The 24,572-nt window shown below is 45.4% G+C and overlaps 1 protein-coding gene across 4 annotated transcripts in view; it reads right to left on the bottom strand.

Moving 5' to 3' along the window:
* The window catches only part of ADTRP (androgen dependent TFPI regulating protein), an 89,417-nt gene that overhangs the window by 53,491 nt on the left and 11,354 nt on the right, over positions 1–24,572 (bottom strand). The window contains exons 1-3 of one of the 4 annotated variants that reach the window (XM_030929563.1): positions 23,430–23,826; positions 10,909–11,268; positions 214–348 (exon numbers count right to left, since the gene is read on the bottom strand). In XM_030929563.1, coding sequence (XP_030785423.1) covers positions 214–348; positions 10,909–11,061 — 288 coding nt within the window. In that variant the 5' untranslated portion in view covers positions 11,062–11,268; positions 23,430–23,826. Of the gene's footprint in view, positions 1–213; positions 349–10,908; positions 11,269–18,795; positions 20,519–23,429; positions 23,827–24,572 lie in introns of those variants that run through there. The other 3 variants (XM_030929565.1, XM_030929562.1, XM_030929564.1) reach the window with 3 other exon arrangements.

The following is a 24,572-nucleotide window of genomic DNA, read 5'->3' as shown; positions in this document are numbered from 1 at the left end:
GAGGTACAAAAGCTAATGATAAATCTGATCACGAATGTGCCCTATTTCCTAAAGCCACTGGGCAAGGTGGTGCAGTCCTCAGATAGGACATTGTTGTAAATGCAGTGGGTGTGGTTTCCTATTATGAGCTCCCAAACAGCTTGGCTGCCCAGGAGAAGCTTTTGTCCGTATGTACGTGTCTGTTAAGATTATGCACACATCTTTGTAACTTACTGTGGATACAGGAAAAGCCAGTGTGGTGAAAAGCAGGTCTCTGAAGGCAGTTAGGAACTTAATGTCTTTTCTCCCTTTGATTCTTTTCAGCACATCATCCAGGCAGGTGACCCCGTAGAAAATGGTCTGCAAGAGCTAAATCCATTACAACAAATGAGGGCATTTTCATTTGCTTTAATTAATACCTTCTTCACTGATGGAAAACTCCATCCCTCTGGGAGTAAGTAATGTGGCTTCGAGAGGAGGTGGCTGTTGAGCTGTTTTGGTTGAGAGCCAATTCAAGGGTTCGGCTTCCAGCTCATTGGGTCCTGACCCTGCTCGCTAAGACTGATTGAGTAAATTTGTTTAGGGGATAATAATGTGTACAGTATTTAGTGTAATGGACTTGAGCTAACATGGAAACAAAATAAAGAGTCAGCCTAAAAGGGGAACGTAAGGAGATAGATATCTTGGGGGCACAGAGGTTGGAAGAACCAAATAAACAGCTCAAATGCAAAGAGGCAGATACAGGGTGGACGGAGTCGGAGTCTTCCTGGGAAGGAAAATTAGGAAAAATGCCTGGTGCTGAAATCTCACTAAAGAAACTGGAAACAGGTCAAGAGCACCACCATGAATCTCTGTGCTCTCCCAAGAAAGACACACAAAATGGTGCCTTGCTTAGCCGAAGAAGAGCCGGTGCACTTTCTTCCTTAAATAGGGCACCTGTAGGCCTCACAGAGACAATCTGGCTGCGGCAGCAATTTACATCCAAGGGGATAGAGCAAGCCATGAGCTCTGGTGGGTTACTAAGTGCTGTGTGGTCCCCAAACCCAGGACAAAGAGAAGGAGGGTATTTTTCAAGAAAGTAATATGATATGGAAGGCAAACTTTGTACATTCTTACTGCTTTGTACAATTCTGTGGTTTCTCATTTAAGGACTGGTAGGTCATGAAGATATAGAGTTTACGGGGGTTTAAGTTAGGCTTTTGACAGAAACCATCCAAATCCTTAAAAGCCCTGGACTGGTACAAGAGGGGTAGTCTGGACTCTGCTTTTAGGGTATAAGTCAGGAAGGTTCTAGAGCCTGGGATGCTGGGCTGGTGATTGATCAAGGTGGCTGTTGGGGAACAATCTCTGAGCTCTGGACTCTAGGAAAGACCTAGCAAAGTCAGCCACATGCTGCTCCTGGGGTGAGGGGGTGGGTAGGAGAGGATACGGAGGTGGGTCAGAGCAGTTGCACCCATCACCCTGGAGCTTGTTAGAAATGCAGGACCTCTATCCCATCCCAGACTACAGAATCAAGATCTCTGGAAATGGGGACCAAGAGTTTGTTTTTTAATAAGTTTCTCCAGAGCTTGTTAAAGATTGTTTATCCAGGTGGGATGAGGGGAAAAATTGAAAAACTACCTATTGGGTACTAACCTTATTACCCGGGTCACAAAATAATCTATACTTATATAACAAACCTGCAAATGTACCCTTGAATGTAAAATAAAAGTTAAAAAAAAGAAATTTTTGGCCAACCTTATTAAGATACACTTTATAGAATATAAAATACAGGTTTTAAATATGGAAAAAGATTATTTAATCTTTACGTAGGCTAAAGTTCTAGAACCACTGAACGAGACACAAGTTTAGCACTCAAAAATCTTACTACTCAAAACCATAAAGCGGCCTTTTATTCATTACTTGGTACGTGCCAGGCACTGAAATATGTGTTTAATTCTCATAACGACCTTATGAGCCAAGTCCTATCATTAGACCCCCCGCCCACCACCATTTTACAAATGAGGAAACAAACCTTCCTAAAGCTTCCTGGCTGGTAGATGCCAAACCCAGCAGTCCTGCTCTTGAGCTAGACTTTTACAAAACAAAAAAAAAATCAGCTTTCTGAGCATAGTTCAGATAAAGCATTGTGGGAGGTCAGAAGAGAGACAATTATCTCCAGGTGGGAGAACGAAAGACAACTTCACAAAACACTGAGGCCTGATTCCCACCCCCAGAGATTCTAATTTAATCAGTCTGGGGCTAGGGCCTAGGCATTGGGATTTTTAAAATCCTCCCAGGTGATTCTAATCACGGGCCGCTGAGGCTGAGAACCACCTGCCTGGAGGAACTTCCGTTTGGAAATTCAGACCCTGCAGTCTCAAGAGAGGCGGGGCTGGGGAGATGCAGGCAGTTGAGCCCTCCTGTGGAACAAGATTGCAGGAAAGGGAGAGAGGAGAGAGGGGAGAACAGAAAAGAAGGCAGCAAACAGCAGGGCAAGGTCCTTGTCTAAGGGACAGGAGAAGAAGGGGACACGAAGGTACTGAAGAATGACCAGGGGGTAGAAGAGCAAGAACACAGGAAATCATGGGCCCTGGGGTGGAGGAGGTTTCGAACCAGAAGAGGGTGTCTCAGGGAGGGGTGGGGCAACAGCTTTAAATGGCTTGAAGAGGTTGCCACCCTAATACTTCTCATTATTGCTGGTGATTTTGACATTCACACCCTCAGGGCTGCAGAATTTGGCTGTGCAGTCATTTGCACAGGGAGTTGGGAGAAGCTCCCTCCTCTCTCCCGCCCCCACCAGTAGCCTCACCTCACCCTGGTTTCACTTCCAGCTGCTCAGGTCGCAGCAGGCCAGGCCGCTGCTGTAGTTAGGAAGAGCAGGCATGGGCTTGGGCCCAGGGGAAGAGGCCTGCGCTGTTCTATCAGCAGGGCAATTAATCCTGTCCTGAGCCTGGGCCAGGTCTGCCTTCTCTGGGGAGAGGCCGCCTCCGCCCGGCGTGTGAAGTCCATGTGACCCGCTTTCCTCCTCAGGCTGGGGCTTCCTAGAGTCATAATGAGTCAAGCTCCTCCTGACTTTCTCCTGCCTCTCCCAGTCATAGGATGTGGAAATCGGATTGGGGGAAAGAAAGCATTACTCAGCTCCTCTGGGCCTTCTCCATCAATAAAAACTCGTTTCACACCTCCAACTTGCCAATCCCCTCTCCACCCCAACTCACGGTGACTTCTCAGGCATATGGCACACGGGCATCTCTAGATGCCCACGGTGTGTGCCAGGCAGCCCTGTCGCCATCGAGCTTACTCAACATTGAGGCGTCTTTGTCCGAATTCATGAGAAGCGTGTGGAAGCCCCGTGTGGGGGCTCAGGAGGGAGACACTAGGGAGCTGCCAAGGAAAAGAAACCTGTAAGAGCTGGGGTGTGCAGGGGCCTCAAGGAGCAGCTGGGGCACGCGGAGAGTGCGAGGCCAGGAGCTCCATGGGGAGGCTTCCAGGAGGGCAGCAGGGACAGGTGTGCATCAGCCCATCCCACCAGAACGGTCTGCTCATCCTCCAAGGATGATGCAATGTTTATAAAACTCAGGATGAGCTTGACTCGCGATGACAGACGGAGAGATCAGGGGAGGCAATGCTAGCTGTTATGGGCTGAGTTATGTCCCCTACCAACCACCACCAAATTCATATGTCGAAATCCCAACCTCTAGGACCTCAGAATATGACTGTATTAAAGCGGTGATGAAGTTAAAATGAGGTCATGATGGTGCACCCTAATTCACTATGACTGGTGTCCTTATCAGAAAAGGAGATGAGGACTATGGACACACACAGAGGGAAGACCACGTGAGGACACAGGGAGAAGGTGGCCATCTGCAAGCCAAGGACAGAGGCCTCAGGAGAAACCGACCTTGCCCACATCTTCAAATTCCAGCCTCCAGAACTATGAGAAAATCAATTTCTGTTGTGTAAGCCCAGTCTGTGGTACTTTGTTATGGCAGCCCTAGGAAACTATACAGTAGCATTAAAAGATGACCGCCACAACTGGTCTTCTTTTAAGACTCTTACAACAAAATTACTATCATTTACATTTCACAACTATTTTGGCACCCAGAAAAGCCCACACGTAACGGCATCTACTTAGTCAAAGTTTATTTCAGAGCTGCTGCTCCCTGATTTATCCTTTCTCCTGGTTCTTCCCTAATTCTGTTCCCACTGCGTGTTCGGTGCCTTTTCCTGAAATGCCGCTGCTCTGAGTTCGTTAGCTGTCTTTTGTTTCTGTTGCTGGCTGACAAACTAACACCTGCGACAAAGCTGAATTGACACTTTTAAATAACTAATGCAATTCAAAAAACTGCAGTTAAAGGATATTTAGTTTTTACATTCGTGTGTCTTCACAAACCCACAAAAATCTTCAAATTGTGGAAGCTTAGCCTTTCTAAGTCATCAAGCTTATTCTCTTGCCTTTAAGCCAGAGCCTCCTCTCTTTAAACTACCTTAGGAAATGAGAATTTCTTCTATTTAAAAAGTAATTCCAGGGAGGGAGATTCCACAAGTTTCCTGAGCAAGACATTACAAGTCTTATTGGATGAGTCAAGTAATCCAACACTGAACTCAGGACTGTGCCTGACTCAGCCAGGCGGGACTTTCTTATTTCTCTCCTTTGAAATGACGCAAGAATTTGCAGTGGGAGACTACACCAGAAGAAAACAGCAATTGGAGGCTGTGATGAGCCCTTTATATAATGGCGGTGGTTGTGTTTGGAGCAGGTACTTTGCCAAGTATATCTGTATTCGTATGGAATATACAATTTCCATCATCATTCATGCACATTTAACTTAAGAAACTGAGATTAAAGGATGAAATAAAGAACACAGGAGGAGAAAGAATGTGCAGAACAGAGTTTGGAATAATGAAGAGAAAAACGAGACCAAGAGTATCGAGGGACAGGTTGGAAAGAAGTACCAGAATGCTTGGCCAGTGTTTCATAGCTGAGGACAACGGGCTTCAGTACAGCAGTCGGGTGGCTGTGGGATAAAATACATTCATGATGGAATGGCCTCCCTAGAAAGGGGCTCATGCCTGTTAGAACCATGTTCTGGTCATTCACTCATTCCACCGACATTCACGGAATGTCAGTTAGGTACCAGAAATTGTCGGTTAGGTACCAGAACATAATACAGGCCTGGGAAAGCTCTGTGTTAATGTCTTTCTCTGGAATTAGGAAAAGAAGAAGTGGAAGAAGATGATCGAGAAGGAGAAGGAGGAGGAAGAGGAGAGAGAGAAACGTTTTCTGTAGGTTTGGTATTTTACATGATGCAGGTCAGGTTCCGTGGGAAACAATCTGAGATTCTGAGATATGCCTGCAGGATGTTCACTGGGGAATGCTCTCAGACATCTACGAGAGGGAAAAAGGGAGCAGGATTGAAACGGGGAGGCTAAGTGCTGTGCAGTTGCATGGAATCAGCGGATCCCTTGAGGCGCTCTGAGCTGAGCTTCTCCTTCAGAGCTGTCCTGGAGTGCAGCCTTTGCATCCCATATTGGATGCCAGTTATCGCAGGCAGCAACCCCCGGGAGGGGCCTAAACCTTAGTCAAGGCAGCTCCCTTCTGCTGAGGGCAATTCTGGGAGGGGATCTCAGCTTTGCACCATCGGCAGCAAACACTCCTTCTGAAGCTGGGGACTGAGTATCTCAGTGCTGGGGAGGTATGAGGATCTGGGTGCCTTATCAGAGTATCCACTACACATGAGAAAACTGAGGCACAGAGAAGTTAGGCAACTCACTCAAAATCACACAGCATGTGAGCACAGCCAGTGTTCTGGCTTCAGAAGCCAGGCCTTCAATCACTCATCTCTATACTGTGTCCAAAGAAGCTACCAAAATGCTGTCATAGTTGCTTAATAACTTACAGCTGCTTTATTTTGGGTGCTGGTGGTGACTATCACATAGTTCTATCAGTCCTTATCCTTTCAGCTATCGAAGTGCATCTTTGTGAGGCAGAATAGTTAAGTGTATTTGACTCTATGGAGCTGAAGAGTGCCATAGGGGCTGGTCGCAGTGACTCACACCTGTAATCCCAGCACTTTGGGAGGCCAAGGCAGGCAGATCACAAGGTCAGGAGTTCGAGACCAGCCTGGCCAACATGGTGCAACCCTATCTCTATTAAAATACAAAAAAAATACACACAAAAAAATTAGCCAGGCGTGGTGGCGCATGCCTGTAGTCCCAGCTACTCAGGAGGCTGAGGCAAGAGAATTGCTTGAATCCGGGAGGCAGAGGTTGCAGTGAGCTGAGATCGCGCCACTGCACTCCAGCCTGGGGGAACAGAGTAAGAATCGGTCTCAAAAATAAATAAATAAACAAACAAACAAATAAATAAATAAATATTGCCATAGATTTCTTAAGGTTGGTCCCCCAAGTGTTGAAGTGGGTGCCATGCTGTAAATTCAACCCCATCTTCTCACTGTTCACAGGCTGCCTTGGAGTTTAGACCCACAGAGGCCTCCCAGGTCTTCTGTTCCCCCAGCCCTAGGCCAGCATCCCCAAGGACCTATGTGGTATTGTCACTGTTGTCATCATGAGAAGTTGAGGGTGATGACGATGGAGCTGCCTGGGGCTTGGGCAACTTATGAAAAGGGAGGGAAAGGTCATGCTTCTGTTGTTGAAGGGGGTGTTGGGGGCGTGGGGAGGGAGGGGCCCACTCAGAATCTCCCCTGGAGATCCCAGTTATGTGGCCCCACCTCTAACAATGTTTCAGAAGGAAGTTTGTCTTTAAAAAGAGGAAATCCTATTAAACTGAATGAATTCTGTGAGCCAAGCTGTGGCTGCTGAGCCTTGCCCTAAACCCCCTAGCTCATATTCCTTGGGATTAGGGACAGTCCCTGGATGGAACTGGGTTGGACAGAGAGCAAGGGACACAGCATTTGTGGAGGACTCAGGCACTGGATGATCTGAGCCAACTTGAGCAGCTTGAGGACAGCCATGGCACTGCCTTGGTCTCACGCCCAGCCTCTGGGGTTCCCCATTCTGCGTGGCTGGCTGCTGGAGCCTGCAGACTCTACCACCAGGACTGCCTGGTGCCTGTGGGCAGCTACAACAGGGAGGGCAGTGGCTTGACAGTGGCCTTCTCCAGCTGGGAAGACAGGGCATGCAGCTCGGGGAGGCAGAAACAGGAGCTATGAAGGGGAAGGGGGTGGATGACTCCTGCTGGCCTCCACCCCCCACCAACCTAGGTGCTCAGTGAGGAGACTGATGTTCTAAGTCACCCCCCTGCATCACCTTCTCTACCCAGAGAAGTTCACCATCACCTCCCCATCCTCCCCTTTGTCCACCACCTAACACCATGCTGATGCCATTCTGAGTGCTTCCCACCTGTCAGATCATTTCTCCCCCATGGCTACCCTATGGTTAGGTACTATTTTTATTTCTATTTGACAGATGTGGAAATGAAAGACACAAAGAAGTGTCTAGCCCAGGGTCTCAGGGCCAGTAAGCAGCAGGACTGAGGTACCATCCCAGAGATCATAATTGTAACCATTGTGAAATACCGCCTCTCCCTCCCAGCAGGGAAATCAGTGGCCCCTTCAGAATTCAGTTACTCCCTTATTAGGCAGAGACTCCTATCTGTCCTCTCTTACCTTAGTCAGAAATGGGTCACCCTGACCAATTCCCAGTGGCATCTTGGCTACTACCACCAACCCCAGGGGAGTAGCTCAGTGCAACTCCTGTCTGCCTCCCCTTCCAGTCCCCTGGGATAGCTTCAAGGGGAACTGGGGCAATGCTCACAATGCCAGCTGGCACCAAAGGGGGCTTTGCTCTTATGAAGGGGATACAACTGATACTCAGCCAATTAGAAATTCAAGCTGTTTACGAGGAGGTGTGTAAATTTCCCGGTAAGCAGGATTGGATACTAACTTCCCCAAGCTGAGGTAAAATAAATAGAAGAATGTGAGAGCAAGTTGTGAGACCTTTATGACTTAATAAACACAACCACCAATTAATTAGTCACGAATGAACACTAATTAATCATTAGGAAACACAACCATTAATCAGCCCTTGAGATCTCGAGAGCCAGACATTTTCAGGTCCAATATTTCACCTCAAGCAACATATTTGAAATCTACATTAAATGGATCCTCTGAAATACACTCAACCCATCTTCACCAGTTAGGAAGCATTTCATTAGGTCGCACTTTCAAGATGACTCCTAACGGAGCTCAGAAAGAAAATCACCACAGGTAAGCCCCTCTCAGCTTATTTATGAGGGCCAGAAAATACCAGAAGAGAGGGACTGCTCGATGATGCAGAAAGGCTGAGGTCTCGTCAACGTACCAAGTTGCAGCTTTTTAATATGTGGTATCCTGTGCCAGCCACTGTGCTGAATTTAAGGTAGAAATACAGACGGTTAGGGTTGGCAAGGACCTAGCAGAAAAATACTTCTGTTTTGGAGCCAAAGTTTGATTGGAATGTTAAGACTCACATGGCAGGGAGAGAGGGAATTAGAAAACAATACTGTACATGAATCAGCAGAGACTGAGAGATGCTGTGAAAATCAGAGAAAGGAAAAGGAAATTTGGGCTGGAGTTGGTCAGCAAAGATTTGGGGGGAGTATATGTGATTCCCAAAGTTCCGTGAAAGAAGCAATGTGGTGGAGAGGGGTAAGTAGGTCTTTTTTCTAAGGATAGAGAGAACATTGGGCAGAGAAATGACAGCAGGAAGCCCAGGGACCAATACTAGTGAGATGCAGTCCCTACTGCAGAAGAGACCAGCCTCCCAGGGAGAGGCAACCGGAAGGCTGGTTGGGCAGGTGAGCTCTTGAATGGGAGTACGACATTGGGTCCATGAGGCAGGAGGGAGCCACTGAGGTTTCCCGAGCAGCAGACACCTCGCTTCGATCCAGGTCATGGTATAAAACACAAACCAAAGCCAGTGCTTTGAGAAGATTAATTTGGAATCTGAGTGGCTGGATTGGACCGTGAAAGGACAGTAAAGAGATGATATGGTCATCCAGGTAGGCTTAATATGAGCCTGGAATGAGAGAGACAGTAAGGTTGAAGAAGAAAGGATGAACTTGGTAAAAGGAGAAACTAATAGGATTTGGTAGCGGATCAATTAGGGAAGCAACATTGGGATTAACACTAGGAAATGATAGTATCATTGACAAGATAAGAGACTTTTCTCACTCTTGGAAAATGAGGGCTCTTGGAAATGTAGGTGAGCTAGAATTAAAAAGTCAGGATCAGGCCGGGCGTGTGGATCAGGCCGGGTGTGGTGGTTCACGCCTGTAATCCCATCACTTTGGGAGGCTGAGGCAGGGCGGATCATGAGGTCAGGAGATCAAGACCATCTTGGCTAACACAGTGAAACCCCGTCTCTACTTAAAAAAAAAAAAAAAAAAAAAAAAAAAAAAAAATTAGCTAGGTGTGGTGGCAGGCGTCTGTAGTCTCAGCTACTTGGGAGGCTGAGGCAGGAGAATGGCGTGAACCCGGGAGGCAGAGCTTGCAGTAAGCCAACATTGCATCACTGCACTCCAGCCTGGGCGACAGAGCAAGACTCCATCTTAAAAAAACAAAACCAAAAAAAAAAGTCAGGATCAGTTGTGTATGTGTGTGTGTGTGTATACAAAGAAGTAAGGGAGCTGGTTAATGAGTGTGGTGATAAATCTATTCTTAGCTGCACATAGTGTGAGGCAGGACATTCATACTGGAATTGGATTTGATTAGAAAGTCAGTCCTGACTATAGGCACGTCTCTTCTAGTTGACTGTTTTTCACAGAAAGCCAATAGAGACACAAAACTTAAGGATGTGTGTGTGGTTTTTTGGTATTGTTGTTGTTTACTGTGGTACTCCTAGTTCTACAAAAAATATTTTTTGTTTTGTCTCTGTTTTTTTTTTTTTTTTTTTTTTTTTTTTTCATAAAATTCCATGATTGAAACAGGCAGTCACCTTAAAATTTTCAAACACACCAGAGCTGTGTTCAGGGTTCCAATTTTTCAGGCCAAAATCAAGAGGCCACTAACCAACCAGTGAGGAGGAAGCAGCCACTTCGGGCCTCTTTGATTTTAACTCTCTCCACTTCCACCTCCTTAGCATTTCAGAGTGTCACAGTTTCTGACCACATACATTCTCCGCTTGTCAAATGGGGATTACGATTCTGAAAACAGATGTTTATGTGGCACCCAAGATTTCAGTCAAAAACCTCAAATATTAATTCACATCCCCAAATGATTCCCCATTCTTAGTTTTTAACTTTAAAAGTATTTTTTTTTTCCTATTCCTCAAATATTTTTTGTAATCCGCTTTTCTCCCATTCATTCACACTTCATCAGAATGCAGTCAGCTGGGTTAGGAAGACAAGAAAGGATTAAGTCATAAGCTTGGTTTTTAAATAGTTGAAAATGTGTATTTGCCATTCGGTTGGGTGATTTGTCCTTTAAGATGGAGCCTGAACCTATAAAAAATTGAGGTGGGAGCTGAACATGGCAAAATGTGTTTGCTTTTCTTAGATAAATCTGTTAGTCTGTGTGTGCTGTAAAATGGCATTATTCCTTCATTGGAAATTACACTTCCTACACAACATACGCCACTCTGCCTTCTCTTCACAGACTTCCCCAAGCAAAGTTCAAAATGCCTCCTGCATTTATGGTTAATCCCACGGTGAAACCATTAGCATGGTCCCCAATTTTGAGCACATCTGAAAAGAGCTCCAAGATGAGATTTTTTTTTTTTCAAGAGAGCATTTAACAATGAGAAAGCACAAAAATGTAACTATAGATAATTTCCAAACTGGGTTTATCAGAGTACATTGTTAAGTAAAGGAAAAACCCAAAACTCACGAATGGTGAAGAAGGAAGACAAATAACAAAATTGTATATTTAATCAAATCCAAAGATGTTATGTGTAGCAGCACTGATATTCTAGAGAAATGGATCGGTTCCTGGTATGGCCATATGGACTTACCAGATTAAGCAGCGTCATGTATTTCCACCTTGCACCATTTGCAAAGATTTTGGGTTTCACCTCGTCTTTTCCTTCCTGTGAGATGTAATAATTGAGGAAAGTATACCAGCTCAGAACAAGGAAGTGGTATATGCATGTAGAAGTCTTCGTCATGGCTAGTGCTGACCGGCGCACGGTGAATGTCTTGAGTAGTTTCTGACGTCCTTCTGTGGGTCACAGCTGAAGTCCAACAGCAGGCCGGTGAGCTATAAACCACACCCCTCTGGGACTGAGAGTTCCAACACCGGCTGAATTTGGTTCTGTTTTAAGCTCCTTTCCTGATAAACTTCAGAGACAGGATTACTGCTGTTTTTCAGATACCTGCATTTAGATAATGATAGATAATCTGTAGATTTGCATAAAATACAACATGTGGACTTTGAGAAGGGCAGGTAGCAATCAATGCAAGAGCTGCACATTGTACCGTTTGACTCGGGCCCTGGGGCAGGGGCATGGTTAAATGAAGTAATCATGAAATAGTAGGAAAATCTAACAAAATACTGCCATGGCTGTATTCTCTTTTCTTTTCATTTGCATATAACAAGGAAGTTGCAACCTTATCTCTTGAGAAAAGGAGGAGCAGGTTGATAAACCAGATCATGGGTGTGCTTAGGGCATGAACAGTAGAAAGGAAAAGTGTGTTGTAATTTTGCTCCTGAGGTCTCTGAGATTCTAGAAAGTCTGCAACAACCTTTGATCGCCCAGGGAGCAGTTCCAACGGTTTCTTTTTTCTTTCTTTCCCTTCCTTCTTTCCTTCCTTCCCTTCCCTTCCCCTTCCTTCCTTCCTTCCTTCCTTCCTTCCTTCCTTCCTTCCTTCCTTCCTTCCTTCCTTCCCTCCTTCCTTCCTTCCTTCCCTCCTTCTCTCCCCCCTTTCTTTCTCTCTCTCTCTCTTTCTTTCCTTCCTTCCTTCCTTCCTTCCTTCCTTCCTTCCTTCCTTCCTTCCTTCCTTCCTTCCTTCCTTCTTTCTTTTCTTTCTTTCTTTCTTTTCTTTCTTTCTCTCATTCTTTCTCTTTCTGTTTTGTATCTATACCCTGGAGAACCAAGAGTAACCCAGGGCTGTCCCAGAAACTCCATTTGCATAGGCATTTCTGTGCCCTGGGAGGGAAGAAGCAGCTTAGGAGGCCATCGGTACTGTGGCTACCACACCAACATACCTGACTTTAGAAGTTGCTGGGAGAGGGTAAGAGTTCCTGCTCTGCCATGATTAGGATGAGACATGGCTGGGCGAGTCAGCGTGCAGAACTGGGCTCTGACTCAGGCTCCACAGAAGGGAACTGAGGAAGAACTAGAAGTGGATGTGCCTTGTGACATCGCCAGCTTGTTTCCCTGGGCAACTGACTCCGAGGGGTGAGCAAATCCCTCAGAGAAATGCTCCTGACACAGTTATGTAAGTCTGTAATTGGTGCTTTTTAATGACTTAACCAGGGCTTAAAAGTACTAGCAGAAAGAACTGTAGGCTGGACAAGGAGGACAAAACATAAACAAACCCACCTCCTAAGAGTCAACAGACTCCCAACATCAGGAATGGGAGATGGGAGGAGAGCAAACCGGAGCCCGCCATGGAGGTCTGCATTGCAACCATGTTTTTTTTTTCATCTATTGGGGCTGCTATAACAATATACTGTAAACTGGGAAGCCTGGAAACCACAGAAATTTATTTCTCACTTCTGAAGCCTGGAAGTCCAACATCAAGGTGCTGACAGAGTGCCTGGTGTTTAATGTGGGTCGTTTTCCTGGTTCATAAATAGTGCCTTCTGTCTGAGTCCTCATGTGGTAGAAGGGGCAAACAAGCTCCCTGGGGCCTGTTTTATAAGCCACTAATCCCATTCATGAAGACTCTGCCCTCATGACCTAATCACCTCCCAAAGCTCCCCTCTCCTAATGCCATCACCCTGGGCATTAGGATTTCAACACAGGAATTTGCAGGGAACACAAACATAGACCATAGCAAACAATTCTCAAGGGACAGGGTGATCTGGGAAATGGGTACATAAAACTCTGTACAAAACTCCACAGCCTGGGCTAAATTGCAAATAATAACAGAAGCTAATACTTTTACAGTACTTACTGTTTGCTAAGCATTGTTCCAGTTGTTTTACACATATTAGCTGATCAACACTCTAAATAACACTATGAGGTCAGTACTATTATGTATTAAGTACATTTTCAGATGAGGAAATTGAAGTCCGGTCTGCTAAAAGGATGTGTTCAACACTTTGTAAGAGGCAGAGCTGCCATCTGAACTCAGTATGATGGTTCATACTGAGTGTCAACTTGACTGGATTGAAGGATGCAAAGTATTGCCCCTTGGTGTGTCCATGAGGGTGTTGCCAAAGGAGATTACCATTTGAGTCAATGGATTAGGAGAAGCAAACCCACCCTCCATCTGGGTGGGCACCATCTAATCAGCTACCAGCGTGGCTAGGATAAAGCAGGCAGAGGAACATGGAAGGACTAGACTTGCTGAGTCTTCCGGACTGCATCTTTCTCCTGTGCTCGCAGGATGCTTCCTGCCCTCGAACATCGGACTCCAAGTTCTTCAGCTTTTGGACTCCTAGATGTATACCAGTGGTTTGCCAGGGACTTTCGGGCCTTTGGTCACGAGCTGAAGGCTGCACTGCTGGCTTCCCTGACTTTGAGGTTTTGAGACTCGGACTGACCCACCACTGGCTTTCTTGCTCCTCAACTTATAGACAGCCTGTTGTTGTGATTGTGTGTCAATTCTCCTAAATAAATTCCCTTTCTTATATACATACATCCTATTAGTTCTGTCCCTCTAGAGAGCCCTAATACAACCAGTGTACCTGCCTACAAAGGAATAATGTTGCTCTGTACACTCTCAGACTCCCACTTTGATACTTCTCCTCCCTACAGAGTCCCTTTTATTATTTTCTCCTCCCATCAGAAAATTATCTCGGAAAAGGATCAGTATGTTTTGAAACTTGGTGGTGCACATATGAATGAATGAATGTCTCCAAGAGTGATTTCATTTTAGACACCATTGTTTAGAGGTCTTATTCCTTTATACAAAACAAATTTCAAGCCTAAGTCTGCAGATGGGTAAGGATTGAGGTGAAAGTAGGAAAGGAGGGGAAGACAAAGACCCGAATCTCTGAAATGTGTTTGCCCGAACCTGGACACTGGCCCTTCACCGCCTAGATGGTTTTTTCCTTTGCGTCAGCCTCAATGCTCACAGATGAGGCCTGTCATAAATACTGATACAATTGTTTAAATTTATTTGTAAGAGTTTTAGTGTTTTACATTGGGATCCAATGAATTGTTAGCATTTTAATAAATAATAACATGCAATACATGTATATCAGGATTTAATAACATGTAATATCATTTTAATACATATTAATAATTTAATAAAATGGTATTATTTTAATAAATGACATGTAATATATGTATATAAGGATTTAATCATTACATGTAATACATGTATATAAGGATTACGTTATGAATTAAAGATTATGAATTAAGAAATAAAGCTATTTCTTAATTCAACATCTGCCTTTTCTTATAAAACTTTTCACAAAATTGTGGCCAAGGAAAAATTTACATTGCAACCATATTCACATCATAATTTGTGCTCCTGGAATAACCAGATCCATTTTCATGAAGCAGCCTGACCATCCGTCCCCCACCATGAGACCAGGGTGGAGCTTTGGAAAGCAATGAATGTCATCTCTTAGCTACACATTACAAACTAATACATACTAAATGTGCTGTTTGTCTGCCTTTTCCTCTCTCCAAGTATCTGGAGGCTTCACATCATATCCAGGAGAAGTGGGAGGGAATTGTTCAAAAATTTTACTATTTTACAAAGGAAATTTTAAACATTTAAAAATACGCATATTTCATAATTTGATTTGGATATGACACAGGTCACTTGGTTAGTAAGAGTGACTTTCTTTGAAACTCTCTACCCACTGGGAGTCTGCAACATGATTCATTAATTTCACAAATACTTATTAAGCAACAACTATTTGTCAGGCACCTGCTAGGCCCTGAGGATTCCCTGAGGAAGAAGAGAGATGCAATCCCTGCCCTTGTGGAGCTTATATTCTAGCAGGAAAGACGGACATTAAGCAACAACAAAAACAGGTGTTGATTTATAATTATGGCAACTCCTGTGAAGAACAAACACAGAGGACTTATTAGAGGGGACTGCAGTGTCAGACCTGGTGTGCGTAGGGTCAGGGAAGCTAGCCCTGAGGAAGCCACGTGTGAGCAAGGCTTAATCTCCCAATATGCTCTTACTATCCTTCTCACTCTGTTTCATGAGCTCCTCTTCCTCCACCAGCCTCTTCTGTGTTGGCATTCCCCAGAGAGCTGGTCTGACTCACCGTTCATTTCCCAACACATACTCACCCTAGTGATTTTATCCATGATCATAATTTCTACCACTGCCTTCTAGTTTATGACCATATATTTTATACCTCTAGTCCAGGCCCTCTCCCTATCCCCACCAAGCTTCAAACACATCTTTGACTACCTGTTGGAATCTCCTGAAGGAGACAGCCACACCTCCAACTCCATATGTCTAAAATGAGTTCACTGCCTTCCGCCAAGCCAGGCTTTTCTTCTCTAGTCTCTGTCTTGTGACCGTGGCCTCACTATCGACCTGGGAGCTTACCGTGTCCCCCCTCTTTTTTACTCCTCAAATCCAATTAACCACCAAATCCTGCCTAGTTCATTTCCCACATCAGGGTCAAATCAGTCCCTTTCTTTCCATCCCTTCTACAACTGCCCTCGTTCAAGTAGCCGCCATCTCTTGCCACCACCATAGCAAGTGTCTCCTAGCTGGTTTTCCTGAATCTAGTTTGATGTCCTAACTCTGTTTTTCACAAGGTCAGTGAGTGATTCTCTCTGAAATGCCACATCCCCCACAAGCTCATGTCCCTTTACTACATCAGCATCACCTACAGCATTACATCCAAGTTTCATAGCTTTTAATAACCTGCCCACTCCCCGCTATCTCTCTCCAGCCTCGTGTTGCATCCCACATTCGATGTCACTCCAACAACACTGCATTGACAGAGCTTCTCACCCACACCTGGCTATGTCACATACCAGCGCCTTTACTCCTACTGTCTCCTCTCTGTGATGCCTCCTCTCAACATATCTTTGACTGGTTATGTCATAACCCTCATTTAAAATGCAGCTCAGCAGCTTCCTTCTCCAGGAACCCTTCCTTGACAGCCACCGCAACCTGGCCATCTTAAACATCCCCCTCCTGTCTTCTTTAACCTGCTATGCATCCCTGCATATTGCATAATGACTAAGAGTTAGTCTGTTTTATATGTCATTATCTCCTAGGGTTCACATATAATGCATTTGAATTCCTAGAGGTTAGCATAGTGCTGGACACACAGTAAGTACTTAATAAATATCTACTGAATAAGAAAACAAATAACCCAATTTTAAAAATGGGCAAAACACCCAAATAGACATCAAAAGATAACATACAAATGGCCAATAGATATATAAAAAATGTTCGACATCACTAAATATCAAGGAAATGCAAATTAAAACCACAATGAGGTACATCGCCTTACACCTGTCAGAATAGCTGTTATAAAAAAGAAAGAGAGAAAGAAAGAAAGAAAGAAAGAAAGAAAGAAAGAAAGAAAGAAAGAAAGAAGAAAACAAGTGTTGGCAAAGATGTGGAGAAAAGAAAATTCTGATATACTGATGGTGGGAAGTAAATTAACACAGATATTATGGAAAATGGTATGAAACCTCCTCAGTAAATTAAAAATAGACATATAATATCATCCAGCAATCCCACCACTGGGTATATATCCAAAGGAAAATGAATCTGTATGTCAAAGAAACACCTGCACTACCACAGTCATTGCAACATTCTTATTTACAACAGTCATGACAGGGACTCACCGTAAGTGTTCATCTGTAGAGGACTACGTGCTCGAAAACAAGACGTTCCTGATAAGTCCTGCTCTTGCAAACAAAGCAGGGCATTCCTTCTTTGCAAACAGGGAGGACAAAGGAGCCAGCTGCAAAGAGCAGACCCGGGAGGCTTGTTTATGTGTAAACATCTTGAAAATCCAGAAGGTCAAGGAAAGGTCAGAAAAACAATAATGTGTCTTGTGACTTGGTAACACTCCACAAACGACTGTATAAAATAAAGCGGAGCGTGTTGTTCGGGGCGGCCGCCATGCTTGTCTTGTCTTGTGTTGTCTTGTGTGTTCATTCCTTTGTTTAGGAAACACGCGGACCCCAACATTCATCCATGGATAAATGAATGAAGAAAGTATGGTATAGATATACAGCGGAATAATACTTAGTCTTCAGAGAGAAGAAGCTTCTATTTGTGACAACATAGATGGACCTGGAGGGTATTATGTTAAGTGAAATAGGCCAGGCACAGAAAGATAAATACTACTTGACCTCACTTATATGTGCAATTTAAAGAAGCAGAGAGTAGAATGGAGGTCACCAGAGGCCTGGGGCGAAGGTGGGAGTGGAGGTTGGGGAAAGTTGGTCAAAGGATATACAATTTCAGTTAGACAGGAAGAATAAGTGTAAGAGATGTATTGTACAACATGGTGACTATAATTAATAACAATGTATCATATGCTTGAAAATTGCTAACAGAGTAGAATAAGTCTTTTCGGCCAGGCATGGTGGCTCACACCTGTAATCTCAGCACTTTGAGAGGCTGAGGTGGGCAGATCAGTTGAACCCAGGAGCTTGAGACCAGCCTGGGCAACATAGCAAGACCCCATCTCTACTAAAAACACAAAAATTAGCCGAGTGTGGTGATGCGCACCTGTAAGTCCCAGCTACTTGGGAGGCTGAGGTGGGAGGATTGCTTGAGTGTGGGAGGTGGAGGTTGCAGTGAGCTGGCATCACACCACTGCACTCCAGCCTGGACAATGGAACCAGACTTTGTGGGGAAAAAATAAAAAGGTATTATAGTGTTATCACTGCAAAAAGAGGATAAGTATGTGAGGTAATGCATGTGTTAATTAGCTTGAGTTAGCCATTCCATAATGCATACAGATTTCAAAACATCACGTTGCACACCACAGGTGTATACAATTTTTACTTGGCAATTTAAAAAATAGTAACAGTTACGAAAATATTTGCTGAATAAATGAATATGTGGAATACCAGGTGTACCAGTCTACTGAGTCTTACCATAAGCCGGCTCATTCATTAAAAACCTACTGTGTTCAATGTGTTCAGCTGCTGGGTTGTGGGGAGGAGGTGGAATACAGAAATAAGTAAGACAGCCTGAGCCCCTGAGGAACTCACTGCCAAGTGGCAGAGACAGGTATGTAAACAAAAAATTAGCGCACGATGTGATAAGTACTATAATAGAGGTATGCATAAAGTACTAATGGAGCTTAAATTATCCTGCACATTATTCTGTCATTCTAAATATATGGAAGATTGAGCTAACGATTAATGCATTGAGTAAGTCATGGGAAGCTCCAGACACCATGTAGGAGAAGATAAGGATGAAGGGAGTCCCACGGTAAAGTAGTCATGGCCACCGGCACAAATAACAGTTTTTCCTGGTAGAGATATAACCCATTTCTTATCCAGTCACCAAGGGATGAGGTACAAAACACAGAGTCAGGGCACGTGGGCTTGAGTCCAAGCTTGTACATGCTTCAGGACCTGGAGCTGACCAGCCATCAGCCTCACTGGGGTGTTAATTTCCTTCAGTATGAAATGGGGTTCAAGGAACCTGCAACAGTGACTATCTCATTTCCCAAAGCTGAGACGCCAACTGAACTAAGGGAGCAACTGACCAGGGCTGGCCTCTGAAGAAATGCCCCAACCCCACACAGATTCACACACACCCACACATACCATGGCGCCAGCTGCAGCAGGAGGGGTCGGACGACACTCCTAGGTGACATCTGCAGGTCGAGCAGTGATGATCAGGAAATAGGGACATAGGGCACAGAGTTCTTGAGATGATGGTGAACAAGTCTGCTGATGTGTGGTTTCATTTTGACACAAGAGAGAGGTTCTCCAGCTGCTGTTGCTAAACAAACAGCTAACCAATATAGCTCTCAAATGTTAAGCTTGAAGGCAAGGTAAGTTGGCGGGACTTGTACTTGTTCCACCTACCCTCATAATCTGCACAGAGTCCATCTGAGATGGCTCGTTACGTTTACAGCTGATCTGTACGTCCAAGTTCTTACAGAACTGTCTTACCTTTGCCCATCCTTGGGGTAATAGTCCCATCATTAAACTCTCAGCTGAGGGAACTGCCTTTTCCTGTTGGAATCCTCACTGATGCAGCCAATCACTATACGCTCCTCCAGGGGTGTCTGATACATCTCTGTGCCCTCAGCACTATTCATGGTAGAAGGTAAATTCTAAATGCTAATAGAGATTTGTTGTTTGCCAAACTGTCTACCCCAACAGTAACATACGTAGGAGTCCAACTCTCCCCCGGGGCCCGAGCCATGACCCCAGCACGAGCAACCTTAAGAAACAGCTTGCCTCTGCCTTCCTCAAAAAATGAACTTCTCTCTTTCTTAGGACTGGCAGGTTTCTTTAGGATATGGATTCCCAACTTTGCCCTCCTGGCTCGGCCCCTCTCTGAAGCAGCCAGAGGCCCTCTCAGTGAACCCCTAAGCCCCACACATAACATATTTCCCACTTTTCGTAGACTCCAAACTGCTCTCGCCACTGCACCTGCCCTGTCCTTACAAGATATCTCCCAACCCTTCATTCTCTATACCGCCGAAAACCAAGGAATAGCTCTCAGGGGTCTTAGGGCAACAGAAAGGAAGTCCTCCTTCCTTTGCTGCTGTGGCATATCTCTCTAAACAGTTAGACAACACTTGTCAGAGCGTGGCCAACCTGTCTTAGAGCATTAGCAGCAGCAACAGCTATTTTAGCTCTGGAAAGTAAAAAACTAACATTCGGCCAAAGCACCACCGTCCACAGCTCTCACAACTTACAGGATCTTCTCTCCTCCCGGGCGTTAAGCTCCCTCTCTCCTTCCCGAATTCAGTCACTCCATGCCCTCTTTATTGAAAATCCCAAATTCAGACTTGCCAAAAGAGCCCTCCTCAAGCCGGCATCCCTAGTTCCAATATCCTCTTCCCCTCCTACTCATTCTTGCACTGACATTCTGGATCACCTGCAGCCACACTTCCCTAACATCTCCTCTGAGCCTCTCACTAACCCAGATGACCAATTATTCGCAGACGGCTCATCTTCCGGAGCCCCTGGCTCTCCCAAAATTGCTGGGTATGCAGTAGTTACCTTAAACTATGTAATTGAGGCTAAATTCCTACTCCCAAGGAACCTCCTCCCAGAAGGCAGAACTCACAGCTCTCACCAGAGCCCTAACCCTCTCCAAAGACAAACAGGTCAACATATACACAGACTCCAAGTATGCCTATCACATTCTTCATTCTCATGCCACCATCTGGCAAGAGACAGGGTTCCTTACCACCAAAAGAACCCCCACTACTAATGGCCCCTTATTTACCAACTCCTTCAGGCCGCACACCTCCCAACTGAAGCAGGAGTCGTACACTGTTGAGGACATCAAGCAGGATCAGATGAAATCTCAAAAGGAAACAGGAAGGCTGACAAGGCAGCAAAACAGGGCTCCCTTTCTCCTCTCCCTGCACCCATCCTCCTTGTCACCCCAGCAGTCCCACCCAAATACCCTCCCACCGAAAAGTCTTCGATACTACAGCAAGGAGCCTCCCTTCAAGGGGACTAGATAATCAAACATCAAAAGCTCGTTCTTCCCCAAGAGCAAAGCAAGGAAATTCTAACATCTCTTCACCAGTGCTTCCATATTGGTGCACACCCTCTGTACCTACTCCTTCGCCCTTATTTCTCCTCCCCCCAACTATTCATCTCACTAAAGGACATAACCTCAAACTGTTGTATATTCCTCCCAAGGGATCCTCCGCCGTCTCCTCATCCCTACACACCAGCTCAGAGGAACACTCCCAGGGGAGCACTGGCAAGTAAACTTCACCTACATGCCTCCCGTCAAAAAAACTAAATACCCTCTTACCCTCATAGACACTTTTTCAGGTGGAGTAGAAGCATTTCCTACCCTTCAGAAAAAGCTGCAGAAGTCTCCCAAATTCTCATAACAGAAATCATCCCTAGATTTGGTCTCCCTCACTCCATACAATCAGACAATGGGCCTAGCTTCATCTCCCAAATTACCCAACAAGTCTCCCAATCCCTTGGCATTCAGTGGTGCCTCCATATCCCATACCAGCCCCAGTCATCTGGAAAAGTCGAGGGGGCAAATGGAATTTTCAAAACTCAATTAACCAAACTCACATCTGAGGTCAAAAAACCTTGGACCTCCCTTTTACCCATAGCACTGGCTTACATCAGAGCCAGTCCAAAAGTTCCCTCCTTCCACAGTCCATTTGAGTTAATGTATGGACGCCCTTTCCTCTTACAAAAGAGGCCCCCTCCTAACTCTCAATTAGGAGAGTACCTCCCAACACTCTCCCTCATTTGTCATATTCTCCATGAACAAGCTGAGCAGGCACTCCCAAAACCCCACCAAGGCCCCACCGACCAAACACTTCTTCCAGGAGAATACATCTTTCTAAAAACTCTTACTCCAATGAGTCTCAAACTGAAGAGGGGAAGGCCCTGTCCAAGTCCTTCTCACTACCCCCATTGCAGCCAGACTTTCAGGACACAACTTTTGGTACCATCTTTCCAGGTTAAAAAGGGCCACTGGAGCTGACCCGCCACCAACTAACCAACCAGCTATTCCTTGCAAATACTCCAGCACCCTTCTCAGACCAACTCGACTCTGTCTAACACCCATCCCAGAAGACCCCACTCTTCCCCCATGAACCATAACAGATAAGTTGTCACCCCTTACCATTAAGTATCCAAACCCTTATTAATGGAAATCATCCATTACGCTGCCCTTGCAGGAATCACACTACTTACTCTACTCTTTGCCATAGGACTATATACTGTCTTGCCTCCTGGGTGGAGTTTCAAACAAAAAATCTCAATATCCGTAATCTTTTGCCTCATAATCCCGCTTATAGCAGGTGTAACAGCCACCAACAAATAGTTGCCCCTCCCTAATGTCCTGTCTTTGCCTGTCCTGCCGTTTCACCCTCTTCCTTCACTGCATCACAGAAAACATCTCATGGTCCTACCCAGAACATCCCACCCTCACGGCACTCCTTGATTGGATCACCGATCTTCTATTTCAAGGGAATTTACAGGAATTCACTCCAGATGAAGCCGAATTCTTTACCTTTACACTTGCTCTCTCTCTATCTACTCCTTCTCCCCTCCTCCTTCTCACTACCGCTCCACCTTCAGCACACCATTCAACAGGCACATACGATACTCAATCAAAATAACCCCTCCCTGGCCAAGGCCTGCTGGTTCTGTGTACACCCCTCAGAAACCACATCAAAGGATGCCTTCCCAGTTCCCCTCAAACACTGGGTTCTCACCAGTATAACCCTCCACCCCCGCTACCAAAGTTTCAGAGGAGTAAATGCACTCAAAGGTCACAAACTCAATCTTCCCGCACATACTTCAAAACACAAGGTTATCTTAGGAGCACTTACTAAAACTCAGCCAACATGCATCCCTATGCATAAAACGTGAACTTTCCTCAGGAGTCCCCCTAGGCACCCTCTCCTCTAGCTTATGCAACTATATCTTAACACTCACTCCCTCAACAGGCATCCAAACAACAGTAACAAACCCCACACAAATTCTCAAAATTTCCAACCCCCTCAGACCCAAGTCACGGGAAAAACATCAGGATTCTGCAATAACCGACACAGGCCCTGCTCAGAAATTGCAGGGTGGAGCGCTTGTCTAGATCCTGTCCCCACTTCCGAATGCATGGAAATCCCACTGCCTAACACACCTTCAAATGAACTGCTTATTCACACAAAACACTTCTTTCTACACTTAGAAAACTCAGCAGTAGGAGCTAGCCAGCTCACCTCAACACACCCTCTTCAACCCCCAACCGGAGTGGCTCTAGCCTCTTCCCTCCACACCTGGCGCTCAGAGAACAACCTTTTACACTCCCTTTTTGCCATACATTTACAATTCTGCCTCCCTAGCCAAGGTGTATTCTTTCTATGCAGCACCTCCACCTACCTCTATCTCCCCACCAACTGGACAGGCACCTGTACACTGGTCTTCCTCAGCTCTAAAATAGACATAGCTCCAGGAGAAAACCTGCCCCTCCAAACCTTAAATCCTCAACTCTCACACCACAGGTGCCGGGTCATATAGCTTATCCCACTACTTGTAGGCCTAGGCATCACAGTGGCTGCAGGCACAGGAGTAGCAGAAATCACAACCTCCTCTTATCACCATAAAACCTTATCAAAAGGCCTTTCAGATGGTATAGATGACCTTGTAACTTCCATATCCACCTTACAAGCTCAGCTAGACTCCCTAGCGGCAGTTGTCTTAGAAAATCTCAGAGGTCTCGACCTACTTACCGCTGACAAAGGAGGACTCTGCATTTTCCTAGACGAAGAATGCTGCTTTTATTTTAACCAGTCAGGCTTCATTCAGGATGCAGTAAAAAAAACTCAAAGATCGAGCCCAAAAGATCAGGGAAAGCAGCTCCGCTATATGGCCTTCTTGGCCCTCTTGGTCTCTCAGCACCTGGGCCCCCTGGCTACTACCTCTCCTTGTACCCACTATAATCCTTTTTCTCCTCCTAATCTTCGTGCCTTGCTTAATACGCCTCTTCACCCAGTTTTTGCAGAATCATATCCAAGCCTTTACCCATGGAACCATATACGACATGATGTTACTCCAGGAGTATCAACAATTTCAAAACCAAAACCAACACCACCTTCCAGCCTTTCCCCTAGTTACCGCCCCCGCTCAGCCTGAAGCAGCCAGGGGGCCTGAAGAGCCCCCTTTCCTATCATCTATTCAAAGGCTGGAATGTTGGGGTCACCCCGACCAGACTGTTTCCCCTCCCTTCCTATGGGTCTTACAATGTAGTCCTTTGTGACCTCTGCACAGCTCCCCCTGGGCTAAAGACAATCCCCCCCTTCACTGACCCCTCCAGTAACTGTCCAGGCAGTTACGGGATGCAGTTAACATGTCTGTTCACCTTGCATAACAAAACTGGCAAAAAACATCTCCAGGATGCGGTCAAGACACCTGCACCCCCGACTCAGCCCCCTCACCCTGACTCAGCCCTCCTGCACACCCAGCTCATCTCCCCCCACCCTGACTTAGCCCTCCTACACACCCAGCTCAGCTCCCCCACCCTGACCCAGTTCCTCGCCCTATAAAGCCCTGCGGTAGTCTGTAAGCAGATCTGCCTCCTCTGCTTTTGTCAGGAGATAGCCTGACAGGACTGACAACAAATCAGCTTGCCTGAACTTGGGTCTATGGGCCTCATTCCTTTCCCGGCTGTCCTTGCAATTATCCTTTAGAGTGGGTTGATTCTTTTACTACTATGTAACATTGCCCTTTGTTTCTAGAAGTTTCTTTGCTTGGATAAAATCTACTTTATCTGATATTAATATAGCTATTCTTTCTTTTACAAAAAAATAAGTAATGCTTACACAGTATTTTTAGTCCTTTGACTAAACCTATGTATTTCACTGAAATTAAAATGA

The sequence above is a fragment of the Rhinopithecus roxellana genome, chromosome 4 (assembly GCF_007565055.1).
Source record: "Rhinopithecus roxellana isolate Shanxi Qingling chromosome 4, ASM756505v1, whole genome shotgun sequence".
Lineage (NCBI taxonomy): Eukaryota > Metazoa > Chordata > Mammalia > Primates > Cercopithecidae > Rhinopithecus > Rhinopithecus roxellana.
The sequence above is the reverse complement of the archived record's forward strand: the minus strand, read 5'-3'. Positions and strand labels throughout refer to the sequence as shown.